We start from the raw sequence: 16,806 nt of genomic DNA on the forward strand, positions 1-16,806 counted from the left end.
TTCTTCATGGCAATGCAACAAGGAGGTAATTCAGCATGATCATTCCCTTGCAGGACAAGACTAACTAGACAGCTGGGCTTATTTTAGGATTGTGCTAAGGATAAGTACTGTCTGAGGCTAGAAAAGAATTGCATCCAAAAATCATCAAACAGAGTAAAACTGACTGCTTCAGACTGCTCCATTTTGTTGATTGAAATATTTTAGAACTTGTTTCCTTTGTAGTGTTAAAATTGTCTTCATTTTGCTGTAAATATGATGGTCAAATGAAGAAATTGCTTTGAAATTTGTAATAGAGTTATCACCTATTGGCTCTGCTCATTATTTCCTTCCTTACCTCCTGCAATATTCAAGCGTTGGCCTATACTTTCCCTTAGCTGGGAATTCTGCAATTTTTAATTGAGGTTTGGAGTTTAGATGATATCTCCTTATGCTAGCAGATTCATTTGAGACTTGGATTATCTGGGAGAGGGTCTCTGGAAAAGGGGTCTGGAGGCTTAAGCTAGCCTGGCACATCAAACTGCTGTTCACAGAACGTGCAAGGAAGCTGGGTGCACAGATGTGGGTTAGAGTGCTATGGAAGGAGAACCTCACAGTGCTCTTGGCACACCTTTCCTGTACATTTAAGGCCATACTCACCTGCTATTACTCTTCTTTTACCATGGATATGAGCACTCTTGTTTTACCTTTTTTCCAAAAGTATGTGTCCTACAGTGATTATTCTGTCTATATTCCTGATAATCAGAATAATTTTTATCAAGCCTGTGGAATTACTGTTTTGGTTTTTCTTTACTGGAGTGTTAAAAGTACCTGGATCCAAACCTCTGCCTTCATGCTAACTGCTGATGCAAGGGAGATAGAAAAATTCTTCCAATTAAATGTAGAGAGCTGAACTCTTGCATTCTTTGCCCAAGTGCCTGATCCAGTTGAGGCAGAATCTGTAATAAATTTAGCTAGAAATATATGTATTTGTTGTGCAATACATATTTATTTTTACAAAAGACAGTGAAAGATCAAATCTCTTCTCCAAAGCATAGTGGATTTAGGGGACTTTTATTACAAGAAAAATCTCCAGGAAAGTGTGAACTAATTATTTATTTCTATTTAGTGTGAGGGTAACAATTGTATCCTCTGTTTTCTTTCTGCCTCTTTCTTCAAGTGCTTTAGTGCAAAATGGGTTTGTCTATGTTTTTCCTAAAGAGGGAGTTCAGAAGAGGAAGTCCTGACCTGAGTATCATTTAATGGAATATAAGAAATAGCCTTAGTAGTAGGTAACAGTGTAGGAGCTGTCTGTAATTTGTGGTATTTATCCATAAGTATCTGTGTGTACAGTATCATATACACCTTTTGCTTAGTACACGTTTTAATAAAGTTGTTTTCACTTCTTCAGTGGAGGTGAAGAAAGCTCTGTAATCAGATGTTAAGCAGACAGAAAAGTATTAACAGTCATGTTCAGAATAATTTTTCTTCTGCAGTTCAGTAAGCTTCTTATTGAGCTATTCAGCATTAGAATGAAAAGCTGTGGAGCCTACATTACAGGGCAGAAACTAACCAGTAATTACATGAGATTGTTAAGATTAGGAAGTTAAAACTCTTGTGTTCTGTGCAGTCTGTACCTGAGAGAGACAAAACCCCATTTGTGTCTTAGAACATAAAACACCTCTAAGAATCCAGCATTTTGTATTTTTTAATATATTGTTGTGTTCTATTTACGATTTCATTACTTTGCACCATTCTAGTGAAGCAATCAAAGGAAAAAAATGTTTTTTGAATTGGCTTAAACCAAATCTCTGTGTAACACTTATGGGAGGTGTGTATTATTTCCTGTGTTGTTCACTGCTACTGTGTTGATCTTGACTTTTTAAAAAGATATTTCTCTAATGGTTTTGTATCATTTTATGTTACCGTTTGGGGGGGATTAAAATTATTTCTCTGAAATGATTTTTCTTTTTTTGGAACTGTACATCTATCTTTATGCCTTGCTGCAATTCTGGATGTGGGAGGTATGTGGCAGCATGAAATCCTGCCTGGGCTTTTTAGGCTGTGTATCTGAATGGTGCCACCTCAGAGGAGATAGCAAAATTTAATGTTCTGTCTTCATTGCAATCATCAGCAGCTCCTGGGCACTTCCTTCAGGCATTGTGTCCAGGCTCATCCAGAGAAAGAAGGAATTGCTGAGTGGCTGATCCTGGTTCCTGCCCAGCTCAAAGTGGTTTCTGTTTCTGCCTCAGTATGAAATGTTGCTTCCTTCCACAATTCACTTGCAACTACAGATCTGGCTAGTAAAATTGAACTCTCCCTCTTGATTTTTTTAGTGGTACCTAAAATATGCTGTTCAGTGAGAGAGGCAAAAAAATCAGAACTGTATTACCATCAACAGAATTTCTTAAAACTTGGGATTTTTTTGAGAACTTTAGCAGTTATGCTGACAAAGCCTGTATTTGGAAGAGTAGGACACTATTTTTATAGTGCAGTTTTTAGTTTACTGTTTCTGACTGAGCACAGTGAATGAAGAGATGTAAAAAACATAACTTGTCTGCTCTTTCCAGAATAAGTGGAAGAAAACCAGTAGGGCTGTATGTACAATTAAGTAGTTTTCTCATTTTTTTCTACCTCCTTTTAAAAAGACTCCAGCAAACAAACCAAACTAAACAAATAGCTATTTTAGATATGTTATCCTATATGTTTATTTGGTTGCTTGCAATTTTCTAGGGGAATAAATCCATATATGTTACAAGTTTTAAATATTTTCATTAGTAAAGGAAGTATTTATAAAATTTTGAGTTTTGCTAGCTAAAAGAAGTGGCAATTTGCTCTCTGTTCCTCAGGATAATACTTGTTCTTCTTTTTATTACTTACTGGGCTTTAAAAGTCTTCTGAGTGTCCTGCCTGGATTATAAAGAAAATTACTTAGAGTCACTTTTGATAGTGAAGATGCTTGTATTTGGTTGTTTGTATAAAATACAGGTTGTGGCATGAATCTAGCCAGTGTCAGTAAAAGTTTATTACACTTAGTTTTGATAGTACAAATTATTATCTAAGGTCATTCTTCCCTCTGTTTGCTTAAGTAGTTTGAACTTCATTAATGATTTGCTAGAACTATTGAAAATGAGACTCAGTTAACAAATTGTAAATAATTTACTTTTTCCAATGTATTTATAATGTATTGAGCATATTGGCAGTTCTAGCAACATTTCAGTGGCTTTCTCTCTCCACTGGCAATCCACTTCATAGGTGTTTTCCAGAGAAGCTGATGATCCAGCATGGGAGGTCAAAGCTGCTAAATTCCCTCTGGGGAGTTCAGTGGTGGTTTTTCTTGCAGGCTGGTCTCAGAGCACGGGTGTAGTAGCCAGGGCACTACTCATGGATCAACAGCTGGGCAAGGTGCAGCTGCTTTCACACCTCTGGGGCTTTCTTTGTTGTCAGACCTCACATGGAAGGCAGTGTCCTCCCTGCAGGCAGGGAGTGAAAGGTGGAAAGAATCCCTTTGTGCAGCTGGCAGTGGGAACAGTGCTGGATCAGCCCAGATGACTCCTAGCATGCTCCTAGCAGTAACATTCTCTATGAGGCCACTCTTATGTCTGGCTGGAAAACACATTTTTGTGTACTACCTCCTCTTAAAAAGCAAAGCCAGCATTTTCTTCTGTTTTAATGTCTCCTTTTTAGTTTTTGGGGGAGGTTCTGAAAACAGTTGGAAAAACTGTTTTTCAGGGTTTTAACCTAGGTGCTGTTCAGTCCAGGCAAGATGTAGTAAGGAAAGATTATTAGAACAGTGACCCCAGATGTCGGGGATGATCCAAATCTTCCCCTCTTTGCTGTGTGTTACGTGTGCTAAACTAACTTCCTGCAGTCTGCACTGGGAACTCCTACCAGAACTGCCTGGATTTGTATGGCTGTCCCAGGCTCTGCAATCCCTCACAAGGATTTGGGGGACTGTACTCACAGTTGCTGAGATACTTGATCTGAAGCTCGCTGCACTGCAGTGCTGGGCCAGCAGAGGAGTGGCTCGTGTGTCCCTGCAGAGCATTGCTGCCCTGCACTCTGAGGCTGCACACAGGCAATGCCATTGCCCTTCTTCAGTGCCTTGAGCAGCAAGATTCAGCTGCCCAGCACTTTCCTTCATGCACCCAGGAGCCGCTGTCATTAAGGTCTGTAAATAAGCTCCTAAGGCATTGTAGCCATGGTGGAAGGAGTGTATTGGGACTGAGTCCATCAGTGGTGGCAGCAGCGAGGAGGTGCTGATTCCTTGCCCGGCTGTGCTGCTGCTGCTGGGAGCAGAGGTGGGCTCTGTGGCAGGAAGGGCTTTCAGGCCATATCCAGGATTTGAAGGACAGTAAGCTCATCCCAGGAAGGTTGGCTGTCAGCTTCAGTTTTGTGAATGTCTGTTAAGTATAATTTGCTCTTTTTTTTTGTGAAACAAAGCAACTTAACTGCATTAAAAAAAGTGGTAGGTGCTGCTGCCTACTTCTGAGATCAGCATGATCACTTTCATTGGTGATGCAAACACTAAGAGCAGCAAATGGTCTGGATCTGTTCCTTTTCCTGCTGGGAATTCTGGAATAAATGATGTGCATGAACTACCTTAACTGTGATGATTAGATAGCATATTGCTGTGTGACTCATGTTGTTCATTGCTGTTACCATGGCTCTAACAGCTACCTTGTGAGATGTTTATATGAATATTTCTTATAGTACTGAAGTGATGGTGTTAACAAGTTTTAGGGATCTTTGTTTGCCTTGTGAACTGTGTTTAAAGGCAGTGTTTTAAAAATAGTGTCTTTAGAAATTGTTCTGATCCATGGGAAATATTGTTTAATAATTAGAAAGCTGTTTCTGTTTTTCTTACCATGAAGCAGAAGTAAATGTGTTTAGCTGTAGGCACTGCCTCTAAAAAACACTATCACTTTGTCATTCAATCACAAGAATCTGATTTAACATAAACGTAGTTTACTAAAAGAAAAATAGATTTTTTTTCTATCATTTTGTTGGGATTTTACTAAAGATTATTGTAATCATGTCTTCTTCCTAGATTAAGGACTTTAAATATAGATGAATTTTCACATATTAATACAGCATTTTCATGACAATGAAGGTTGTTTAGTTTTTATGAAGGCAGTTTCAGTTTTTATTTTTTGTTCAAATAACTGTACAAATTCATCAGACATCTTCAGTATAAATTGATCAGACAGGTAGTTTGGTTTTGCTATCATGACAAATTTAAAGGATCTGTTTAGCTCTGTTAAAACTGATTTGATGTTTGAATCATTAAACTTGTATATTCTGCTCACATTCAGGTCCTTAATTTTGGTGTTAATGTTTATACAGAAGTTATTTTAATTTGCAATTTAATTTGTATTCTGAAGTCTGTTATGTTTATTTTCATTTGTTTGTCATTTAAAACTGACAATCAGACAGAAAATTTGTATCATTTATAGTTTTGGCCTTTTCATATATGTGGCTATGTTCAGAAACAATAAATAAGAAAGATCTGTTGATTTGCAAACTAATCAGGTGTTGGTGCTTCTCACTGTAGAGTGCTCACTTGGCCATGATCGACACCCTCATGATGGCTTACACCGTGGAGATGGTCAGTGTGGAGAAAGTCATTGCATGCACTCAGCAGTATTCAGCCTTCTTCCAGCCTACAGAGGTGCCCTATGACATTGAGGATGCTGTCATGTACTGGATAAACAAGGTATGAGTGCTGGAAAGGCCAGCTGGGGATTCCTTTGTTGTCTGTATGGTTTGATTAGAGGTGAGAGGCTAGGATGTGTATTTGTGTATGTAGGCATATCAGGACTGTTCTGATACAGACTGTTCCTTCATCTGCTGTTTATGGAATATAAAAAGAAGAGTTTGCAGAACTAAGTAAACATGTGTGAACCAAATAAATGGGAAGTCTAAATTAATACTGTGATGTATACTACATATGACATCTTAGGTGTCAGTGTCACGTTGAGATGCCACAGTGCCCTCTCAAGGGTCTCTTTTTGGCTCTTGATAAGATGTCATCTCATTGTGTATTTTGTCATGATTTAAACCCAAAGGTATTCTGTTTGTTTGAACACATCTTGCTTGAAGTGATCTACCTTTACTGCATAATCAAATCAAATGACAAGGATACCCTGTTAATCAAATGTGACTGAGCATAATAAGGAACAGGTTAGTTTGTACAATGTAAAGCTAACAGGCAGTGACCTTAGACTGCATCCCAGACTGACATTTGGTGGTTTTGCTTCAGGGCTATAGTCTGAAATGTTTGGTTAATCTCTTTAGTTCTGTGTTTGTGATTTATAGACCTTTTGAAGAGCTTCTCATTTCTATGGCTTACTTCTTAGAACAGACAATTGAATTAACTACTCTGTCTCTAGGTAAATGAGCATTTGAAAGACATCATGGAACAGGAGCAAAAACTAAAAGAGCATCACAGTGCAGAATCTGCAGGAGGTCAAAAGGTAGGTGGAGGAGTTAAAATATTACAAAGAAGGATAAGCATTTATCTGTAAACAGACATTACAGACATTGAGCTTTTAACTGCTTGTTAAAGAAAGCAAACTTGTAGTATCTATTTCATTATTAGTTTTAACACTTTCAGGAAAATGCACATTTAAAAATCAAACTAACAGAGTTGCACATTTTATAGCCAGTTGTCCTTTCTGACAAATAAATCTTTGACAACAGGGAATCATCTGTTACATTACTGCTAAGGAATTTAAGAATAATGAATTTTTTTGAGTGAATTAAAACTCCAGACACATCTGATATGAAGAAGACCAGAATTTTTTTTCATATTTTTTAATAGTTTTTAACTTGTGTATTGCATGAATCGCAGAAGAGAGATCTGTATGTGGTATCATGGGAAGGATTGTGCTGGCTATGATCCAAAACACTGGTTGATAACAGGTTTTCTTATCTATACAATAAAAACAGATTGTTTGATTCCCTTTCCTAACAAGATTTTTTTTCTTTTGTTTGCAGAGCTCAGTTAATTAAGTAACATTATATACCCATCAAAATATGTAGGGATAGCAGACAGTTCCAGAGTATGTAAAATTCCTTGCTTCAGAAAGATCCTTTACCCTATTGTGATATAACTATTATTGAAGAATTGGTAATCAGTCTGAACACCTTTTGGAATTATCCCTGCATGTGAATGCAGACCGGATTTGCAAGCTGCTGCAAGGCTGTAATCCTCCTTTCCAGCCTGGCCTGTTCTCACCTAAGCTGCTGCCTCCTTTTCAGTGCCACTCTGAGGGAGTGGCAGGTTACCAGCCTGGATTAGATGCTCAGCTTCAAAAAGTATGAGTGTAGTGAATATCTTTGCATTTGTAGGGGTTTTTTTCAAATAAATGGAATGCCTGTGAAGGCTAATGTGACTCAGCAGAAGAAAATGGTGGTTCTTACAATAGAAGTGTGACTCTGGTGCATATACCCTGCAATGGAAAATTTAAACTGTGTTCAGTAGTGATAGTAGCATAGGAATCTGGAGAATAAGATGTCCTTGGCAAGTTCATTTGTCAAATCAGATAAAGTAAACAGAGGTCGGGGAGATAATCTCTGTTCCTCCATCCTCCAGTGGTTTTTCTTTTTCCTGAAAATCATAGTAGGAAGTTTTATGTGTTTTTAGGTCACTTGGAAAGATGAGAACAATTTTGAAAATCAAAAGTGCATGAGAGTCTTAGTATGAGAAACAAATATATGTATCAAAGTGAAAACTATTATCAGAGCTATATAAATATCTCTATCAGAGACATAAAATATCTGTAGTAGTAAAAATTCAGTAATATTTATTTTCACTTATAGTTTGCAATTTATATTAGGAATAAAAGGATAAAATTTTCAGTTTATAATTTATCTTCACTGTCCACATTTTTAAATCAATTGTTGAAAGATTTATACAGTCTGTAACTGATCCCATAAATGGACTCAGGGGAATAACACATTTACCTAAAAATGGCATTGTGGTGTTTTAGATGAATTGTGAAGCTTTAATAGCATACAAGAGCCCAGTTTTGTTCACTAAGGTACAAATGCATTTGAAAATTAGCAAAATCATGCATCAGTTGCCATATCATGGAAAAAAAAAGTATATTTAATGCCATATCTTCTGTACACTGAGTTTTTGATACTATTATCCCATGTTCATATTACGTTTTTTGCCTCACTAGGGATTCAGCTGCATAAATTACATTGTCAAGTAAGGTATTCTGGGTTTGGGGGTTGTATTAGCATGAGTATTATTGGACTCCAGGTTTTGTTTGAGAAGCTGTTCAACTGATGGTTAATGTACTCCTCTGATAGCTCAGCTTTTCTCTTAGCTGTATGTCTCACAGTATTTCCTAAGTTTCCACTTATTCTTCCTAAAGGTAATGGGCACTGCATGCATGCAAATATCTTAGGTTTAGAAGCACATGAAACATCCCAACTAAACCCTGTATTTCTTATATAGTGAATTATTATTATACTGATTATACTGAATGCTGGCTTTACAAGGAAAACTAATGCAGATGAATTGGATGAGTCCATTGCATCAAATCAAATTGGCCAGCTCTTCTAACAGGAGTTCAGTTAAATTGTCATGTGGCTCCTCAAGCATCTCTTAGTGTTCATTCCCACATGCCCAGGTGTTTTACACTGATTATCTATCTCCCTATTGCATCAGTCCATGTATTCCCTCCTTTAAAAGCACAGAATCACAGATGGTGTTGGCCTTACCTCTGCACTCAGCAAAACTGTGAAATGACTGTAGCTGAATTCCTGTACCAAGTTTGGGTCTTGTTGAAATATGTATATAATTTCTGATTTTAATGTTGTGCTTGGCTTTAGTTATTAATAATAATAAGTATTCTTGTATTTAAAGAAGGTGAGCAGGGGAAATTAAATTCTGCTTTTGTATTAACTAAAGCCCTACTACATGATATTTCATTCTCTGGAAAAATTAAACTATGCTTGCATATGTATTTTTTTAGCATTTTCTATGCTCATATTATAGTTGTAGCTTAATTATCAGTATCTGAATTGTTTTATTTTCTTTGTTTGTTTTTTTTTTAAATTCCTAACTACTGCTTCTATTTTTTTTTTGTTTTTTAAACTTAGCATGAAGGGGAACTAGAATTATCCGTTGTTCGGCTTTTCTGTCTTACACCATAGTTTTCAACCTGGGGCTTTTTAATTTATGTTCTTCATGTTACCAAGGCATTTAATAGTTCAAATGGTGAACTCCATATGAAAATTTAAGAAGCTTTGTTTTCTTTCCTTTGTAGATAAAACCTTTGTTTATTTAAGTTTCAGAGTTTCCAATGTATGGTCAGGTCTTGAATTTAAATTTAAATTCTGAATGCCCCTTCTACTGATTAGAGATGGCCAAGCAAACATGGGAAGAAGAGAAGTTTAGTCAATATGGAAAGCTCTTCTTTAGGTTTAATTTCTGGCCAAAAAGTAGGAAAATTATGTACCTGAAAGGTGAAACAAAGTTAACATATGCATTTTTTAATAATTTCATACAGTTACACATTTGTAAATTAATCAGTTGTGAAAAATAATTTTATTGCAGCCCTCAAGCCTGCCTAACTGTGTTACTGTGTTGTTACAGAACTGTGGTAAATCTTTTTGCAATGAATAAGAAATTTCTACATTTGCAAAAGGTTTAAACATCAAATACAGATTATTAGATACTACAAAATATAAAAGATACCTGTTTTCTATGTCTGGATAGATAAAATCAGTTTTAACAGATTATGAGGTTGCTTATGTTGCTGTCTGTAGAAGATACGAGAGGAAGGAGTGTGTATGATTTTTAGTTCCAGGCAGTCCTCTGTGGACCTTGATCAGCTGGTGATTTGTGGTAACCATCTTTTTCTGGTAGAGTCTCTGCATCTTTTTTCAGAATTAGGAATTCGAGTTTTGTAGTAAACCGCTTTGATTTTCAGGCTTCCACTGAATAATATGTAGTGAATGTACAGTTGCACTGGTTAAATTGCTGATTTTCAGTGTAGTTGGGGCTTTCCCAAAAACTTGTTCTCCTGTCTGCTTCTGTGGTTTCGACTGAATCAGTCTTGACAGATTTAAGTCAAATGCAAATCCTATGAGAGAAACAAATGTAACTTCATTTAAGTACCTGAATTCTTCAAACTTTCTGTAAGATCAGTTTAACTAGTGCAACCTCTTGTGTGGAGATAAAACACTAACACTGTAGTTCCACCTTTCACTAGAATGTATTGTTTCATAAATCCACACTGCTACCAAAAGCTAACCTGTTAAGAAGTTTGCAGCAGAGTCAGCTTCTTGATCCAATCAGTGCACAGCTGCATGAACACAAATGATGGTGCAAGGAGGATAGCAGAAACAAGCACTTCATGGAAGGCATGACTATCATGTCTTGGCACCATAGGATGAGTTTATATGGAAATAAATTTGTCATGTTTAAAAATTTTTGTTAGGGAGCATAAAAAAAACATGGTGTAAAACCATAGGCTCTCAACCTGAGGGACTCTTTTGTTTCTTTCCACTTCTTTGTTTTTTTTCCTGTTTTGTTTTTTATTTTGTGGGGTTTTATTTTGGTTTTGTTGTTGTTGTTCTAAACATGGGGAAGAAGTGAGCCAGGAGTCTCTGCTTGGTTTGTTTCATAGTGACTAATTTTTGTGAAGTTCCAGGGCAAAAAAGTTTATTCTTGCTAATCTAAAGTGACAGTTCAACAGCCACTGAATTCCCAGGTTGTCCAAGGGACTTCAGCTTTTTTTTAATCTCTTTTCCTTTATAGGACCTTTAAAAGAATGTATACTTATAAATCTTACTGTATGTTTGAATTTAAATTTCAAAAGTCTTTCACCCCTCTAAAGCATATTCATAATCATCTCAAGTACAGTTTCAACCAAGTGGATAAATAAAAATATATATTGGATTACTAGTTTTGAGTTGTTACTGTTAGGGAGAGCTGGTCTTTGGAATTGAAACGAATGTGTGCTTTTTTCCAGAGAGTGGTCCTTCAGCCTAGCATTGAATAGATGTTGATGGACTTTTTGAGTCCAGGTCTGAAATACACTGCACTTTGATAAAGGCAAGAACAATGTTCCTGTCAGTGTTAAATAGAATAACAGGCAGCCTAGGTCTGATCTCAGCCAAGTTAGCCAAAACCATGCTTTATGATACAGTTTAGAATTCCTGATTGCAGTTGAAAATTATGATAATTTGTTTTCAAATTTATGTGTTTTTCCATACACTGACTATTTTTTAGTGAAATTAAGAGAAACTGAATTCTGTTGGGTGTGACAGAAATGTCCAGAGCCACACACTGACGTGCATCTTGTAGTTGATTTCTTCTAAGTGCCTTTGGAATTCTTCCCTGCTGCAATCCAGTGAAATGGAGGAGAAAGCTGTTGAGAATAGCTGTGTTACTACTGCACACCCATTAGTGCACAATAGCTTTTTTTCCATAAAAGCTCTGTATCATTACTACAGTTGTTTCCAAGGTTTTATGGAAGCACAGTATTTTAACAACTACATAAAATAATAGGGTTCCATAACAGTTTGTTCTGTGATAATTTTAAACTACATTTTTACCATTTCCAGAAAATATTTATCTTCATTAAAAACAAAATAAATTATTTGCTGCACTTCGGTAATGGGTTTGATTTGTATGTTTTTTCTACAATGAAATCAATAGAATGATAAGATTTTCTGTGTGTATTTATAGTATTGGTACATAATATTTTTTGTTCTTGATACTAGAAGTATTATGCCAGACTAGTGCACAGAATTGCAGAAAAAAATCAGTGTGCTTCAGATTAGTATTTTTTTGATTGTGTATGAGTTTAGAGGTTTATATATTAGTTCTGATCATTCCTCTGCCAGTAGTCAAAACTCCATCTACATTTCAGGTCATTGCACATCATGCAGCTGATGCTAATGTGGTTTGTCATTGTAAAAATATAACTGCCTGTACCTCTTGTTGTCCTGAAAACTGACATATGATTGTTTAAAAATATTGTTGAATGTTACTGTTTGGCTTGAAGTAACTAACACAGGCTTCACTGCAGTTGGGTGTACTGTACTACAGTGTGTTTTTATCCCTTTTTCCATTGCTTTAGCTTCCCTGCTTCCCCATGTGTGCTGCTGGAGTTCATTTTGATACTTGTGATATCATGACTTCAAGTCTCAAATGAATTCTTCAGTCGGATTGCATATGTAGAGTACAATTAGATGTGTGAAAGCATTTCATAAAACTGCATTGATCTGACAATCTTAGCTGTTCATGTGGGAAAATTATAATGTTAATCTACTAAGAGTGCAGACATATTTCTCCAGTGTTATTGCTGCTAATTAGCTCAATATGCAGAGGTTACAGTGCACTTATGCTTGCCATTAAATTGCAACTCACTGTTATACAAAACTGAGAATGTTAAAGAAAATTGCTTTATAAAAGTAATTTATGAAATCTGATAAAATGTTCCTTTTTTTTTTTCCTTTGCTTTTTGCTTTTATCCTTTTTTCCTACTGCTTCCTCTGAAGTCTCCTACCAAATGGTTTTGGAAACTGGTTCCTGTAAGTTTGCCCAACTGCTTCACTTTGATCAAATTGCTTATTTTGGGAATGGCTTTGCCCATGTCATGCTGGTCTAATCATTCATTTCATTTATCTGTATGAGATAATTTTATAAGAGACTGCCCTGCAAAGGAGTGCATACTGGCAGAAGCCTGATTTGCAAGGTAATCTGTGCAAAAGAAATGTGAGATATAATGCTGGATAATGAATTACTATTCAGGCAGTCAGTGGGTTTGTACAAGGTGGTGCTACCTGTTATTAATACATGTCAAGTGAACATTTATAAAATACTTTTTCATAAACTTTCAGTGAACACATGCCATTTGATACCAATTGTCTTTTAAAAAGACTTACAGAAGTAGTCTTTGATTTTTGATGCTACATGCAATCAGAAATCTTCTTTATTCTAAGCATATGCAATCATTACATCATTCATCTAGAATTCCCTGTTTTTTCAGCTGATTTAAGACTGCTGTTAATTTCTCCCCACACAAAATGACCCAAATCAGCCTACTTTTAGTGAGACTATAATTTCACCAAAAGTATTAAAAAATTAACTTTTCATGTCTGCAGTATTATAAAGTTTGTTTTCTCTGTGCTGTGTCACCTTGGGGCTATCATTACTTTCCTCTGTCATGTAGGAATTCACACTTGATGTGCCTTCAGATTGTTTATTTGGCAAGGTTTGGCTGGGAACAGCTGTTCAGGTATATGCAGAATTGCATACTGCTGATCTGAATTCCAAAGAACTAATTCCCATCTATCATTGCTGGAAAGATCACCAAATCTAGCAGTACGTCAGATATTTGTTGCCATAACTAATGAAACACTGTCCTTACATTGCAAAAGAAATTGAAATTCACAAGGCAGGTACATGTAGGCAACAAGAAAAATTACTCTGTGTCTGGAAAAGCAGTTTAAAAGTGCTCAGACTCCTGACAGTCTCTCTGGGCAATTGCTCTGTAAAGGTATCTATTGCAGTTGACACACAGAGATACTTTGCACTTCACAGTACAGCCCTTTAATTTTGTTATGAAATTAAGGCAGTGTTACTAAAAATTGGAGGGAATAATGCAGGAAAAAATATAAGGTGGACCATGATATCACAAATTTTATTGTCTTATTTTGTCGAAGTAAGGCTACTTGAAAACAGTTTCAGAATATCTGTGTTCTGTTTTTGTCTGGAGTGTTGGTTTACTAGTATCTTCCTTTGCATAAAAATGATATTTAGTTCTAAAATACTCAATCTGTTGAGAAGCTAACTCCAGTTTGCTTGCCAGTTATCTGTAAACAACTTGAATTAGTGGTATTTATATTTCTTGGTTGTGTTAGTTGAGTAGAGATGCAGTTAAACCCCTAGTTATAAAACTCAGGCTGCTCTATCACTTCAGCCAGCCTTATGTCTCTTCCCTCTAGAACAGAGCACCTTTCACAGTGACAGATATCCCTGAGCATAGAGGCAGCTAAAAACTGATAAGTACATTTATAACATGTTATCTGCTGTATGGTAAATGTGTAAGAGCATTCATTGTTAATGAATAGCTCTGAATACACACAAGCACTTAGGGCAGAGTAGCTGGTGTGCTGCTGCTTCATCTTTAGCTGACTTTGTTTCCAGGCAAGTGTCTTGACTATACCTAGTCTAGGTTAAGTGGAATAAGCTCAAGGATGCTAAATCAAGATAGTTTAGGATCTCAGAAACAAGGCACCTGTATTAGCATTTCTGTTTCAATTAGCTCTAGAGCTTTATAATGTAGAAGTTCATCTTTTGCATTATTGCATATATATTTAGTAGCAAACACTGCAGCTGATGATACGTTTCTTCAAATGGATTTTTATTTAAAATGCAGTGCAATTACCAGTGTCTTTCATTTTTTCAGTTTAATTTCTTTTATCTTTTCAACCAAATTGAAACATGATGCCTGCTATACACTAATGAGCCTAGCAGATCAGGTTATATGAGTTTATCTTTCCTGAAGTAATGTGCTTGGTATTCTCTGCAATGAATTAAATCCTCTATGTCCACTTCAAAGATACGACACAGTTTCTAGCATGGGTGGGTACTGTTCATGAGGCCAGTGAAGGCATCATCAAAGTGCAGTGTACTTTTTCACAGGACTTAATGTGCAACACCACTATGTTGTCACTTTCAAATATTTTTGAATACTCCATTAAAAGATACTATTCAAAAGAATATATAAATTAAACAGAGCTTGTTGGATCATGATGTTCAGTCCATCTGTGTCCTATATCTTTTACCATTATTGATGCTTAATCATAATTAAATTGTGGTATTTCATAGACTTAATTTCAGTCATGTTGAGGAGGACATACATGGAGATAATAACATGGAATTTTAAACTCAGAGCATTTTCATCATAGTGGGTCACTGGATGCTATAGAGTGAGAAAGAATAAACTTCCACTGCAATTAGCATTGGCCTATTTCATTAGAGATACTAGGGAGTATTAAGAAATGGAGAAAAGAATGTTAATAATGCATAAGAGGAACATGGGTTTTGTTTGGTGTTAATTTTTCCTCTAGCACACAAAAACGGGATTTTCATTTTCATGAAGCGTATTTGAGGCACAAATGTGACTACACTAAAAGCATTAAACAGCAACTAAGTCTCAGGATATTTTTAAAATGTTAACTGCTTCAGGTACAAGTTCTCTGGGCCAAGTGCAAGCCCTTTATGTTTCTAGAACTGATATGGCTGCTGTTGCCAGTTTAGGCTTTTAATTCTCAGTCCAGTTACGGGACACTGACATTCACTAAAAAAATCCCATATGATCCTTGACAGAAATCCAGTGGCAGTGAGTACAGCCCTCAGGGTTACTCTATGGTTCCATGGACCTTTTTGCATGCACAGATGGCTTAAACAATTCCTACTCCACCCATAAAATCTCCATCCTGCTTATGCACTCATTCACTGCAGAAACAAAGGAGAGAGTTGCTGTAGCTGGACCAGTGGTTTTGGTACAGTTCCATCAGCAATTGCTCCAGCACAGCCAAGAGGTGGAGAGTAGGAGGTAGGAACAGTGAGTTTTAATCTTGCTGGGAAGAGTGATTTCCACAAAGACTTCTGAGAGTCCCTACAGAGAGACTTGCAGTTCAGTGTGTATAGATGCATTTAAATAGCATCAGATTAACTCAGAAGCACTCTACTACTCCTAAGTAGTTCTGTGGTATGAATACAGCAGTAACCATTCACTACGGATTTAAAAATGTCTTAGTGAATAATACTAACAAATTAAAATCTATGCCACTTTATTCCACCTCCATTTGTTTTTGCAGGAAGAAGTGGAAAAAAATAGGAAATATGTTAAGTCCAGTTTTTCAGTAAGCCCTCCTTTCCTATCACAAAAAAAAAAAAAACCCCATTGAAAATATATTCACTGCAGATAAATGCTATATCAATATTCTAACCTAATGATCTCTTTATATGCTGACTTGATTTTTGAAATATTTCCATTTATTACTGAGTCACTGCATGGTCATAACAGTTGACCGTTAATATTTCTCTATGTTTATGAGTGACATATGTTTATGACTCCTTATAGTTACATATGCTAATAATAAAAATGGATTTGATCAAATGAAGATCTCCTTGTTTCTGAATTTGTCATAAAGTCAGTTATATGAATGAGTTTTTGGGCAAGATGCTTAGGTGTGTTAATTTCAGAGTTATGTGACTTGCCAGTAAACTGAAGTAGCACAAGCTAAAAACTTGTCTCACTGTGTTTGCACACAGATAATTTTTGATTGCATAATAATGATTTTAATTAAGGTATAGAATGTTATTTAGTTCAGTGTGTTATAGAGAGATCATCAAAACTTGGTAATTTTGAAGACTAAGCTCAGTATTAGCATTGTTCCTTTCCTCTTAGATATTATTTATCCTGTTTGAAATGTAGCTTAACATGAATAGTGTTAGGAAATAGCTGAATATTCTCAGTATTCTATTTCTTGAATACTGCTTTTTCACTAACAGTGTAAAACCCTACAATACGAATATGTTTCTTCATATGTTTCAGAGCGTTCGTTTCTCTAAATTTCTCCATTTCAAACTGTAGGCTCGTTACAGGAAGGAGCAAACATTGCTCAAACAGCTGCCCTGCATTCCATTGGTGGAGAATCTGCTGAAGGATGGTACAGATGGTTGTGCTCTAGCAGCCCTGATCCACTTCTACTGTCCAGATATCATTAAACTGGAGGGTATGTCTGGTATCTCTTGCCTTGTATACGTGGCCATAAATGTTTAAATGT

General features: G+C 36.2%; 1 protein-coding gene across 4 annotated transcripts in view; it reads left to right on the forward strand.

Moving 5' to 3' along the window:
- The window catches only part of CAMSAP2 (calmodulin regulated spectrin associated protein family member 2), an 80,605-nt gene that overhangs the window by 34,711 nt on the left and 29,088 nt on the right, over positions 1 to 16,806 (forward strand). For 3 of the 4 annotated variants that reach the window (XM_062497370.1, XM_062497371.1, XM_062497368.1), the window contains exons 3-6: positions 5,531 to 5,692; positions 6,369 to 6,452; positions 12,505 to 12,537; positions 16,614 to 16,755. In XM_062497370.1, the coding sequence (XP_062353354.1) occupies positions 5,531 to 5,692; positions 6,369 to 6,452; positions 12,505 to 12,537; positions 16,614 to 16,755 (421 nt within the window). The remainder of the gene's footprint in view (positions 1 to 5,530; positions 5,693 to 6,368; positions 6,453 to 12,504; positions 12,538 to 16,613; positions 16,756 to 16,806) is intronic. The other variant, XM_062497372.1, reaches the window with a different exon arrangement.

Source organism: Cinclus cinclus, chromosome 8, assembly GCF_963662255.1.
Source record: "Cinclus cinclus chromosome 8, bCinCin1.1, whole genome shotgun sequence".
Taxonomy (NCBI): Eukaryota; Metazoa; Chordata; class Aves; order Passeriformes; family Cinclidae; genus Cinclus; species Cinclus cinclus.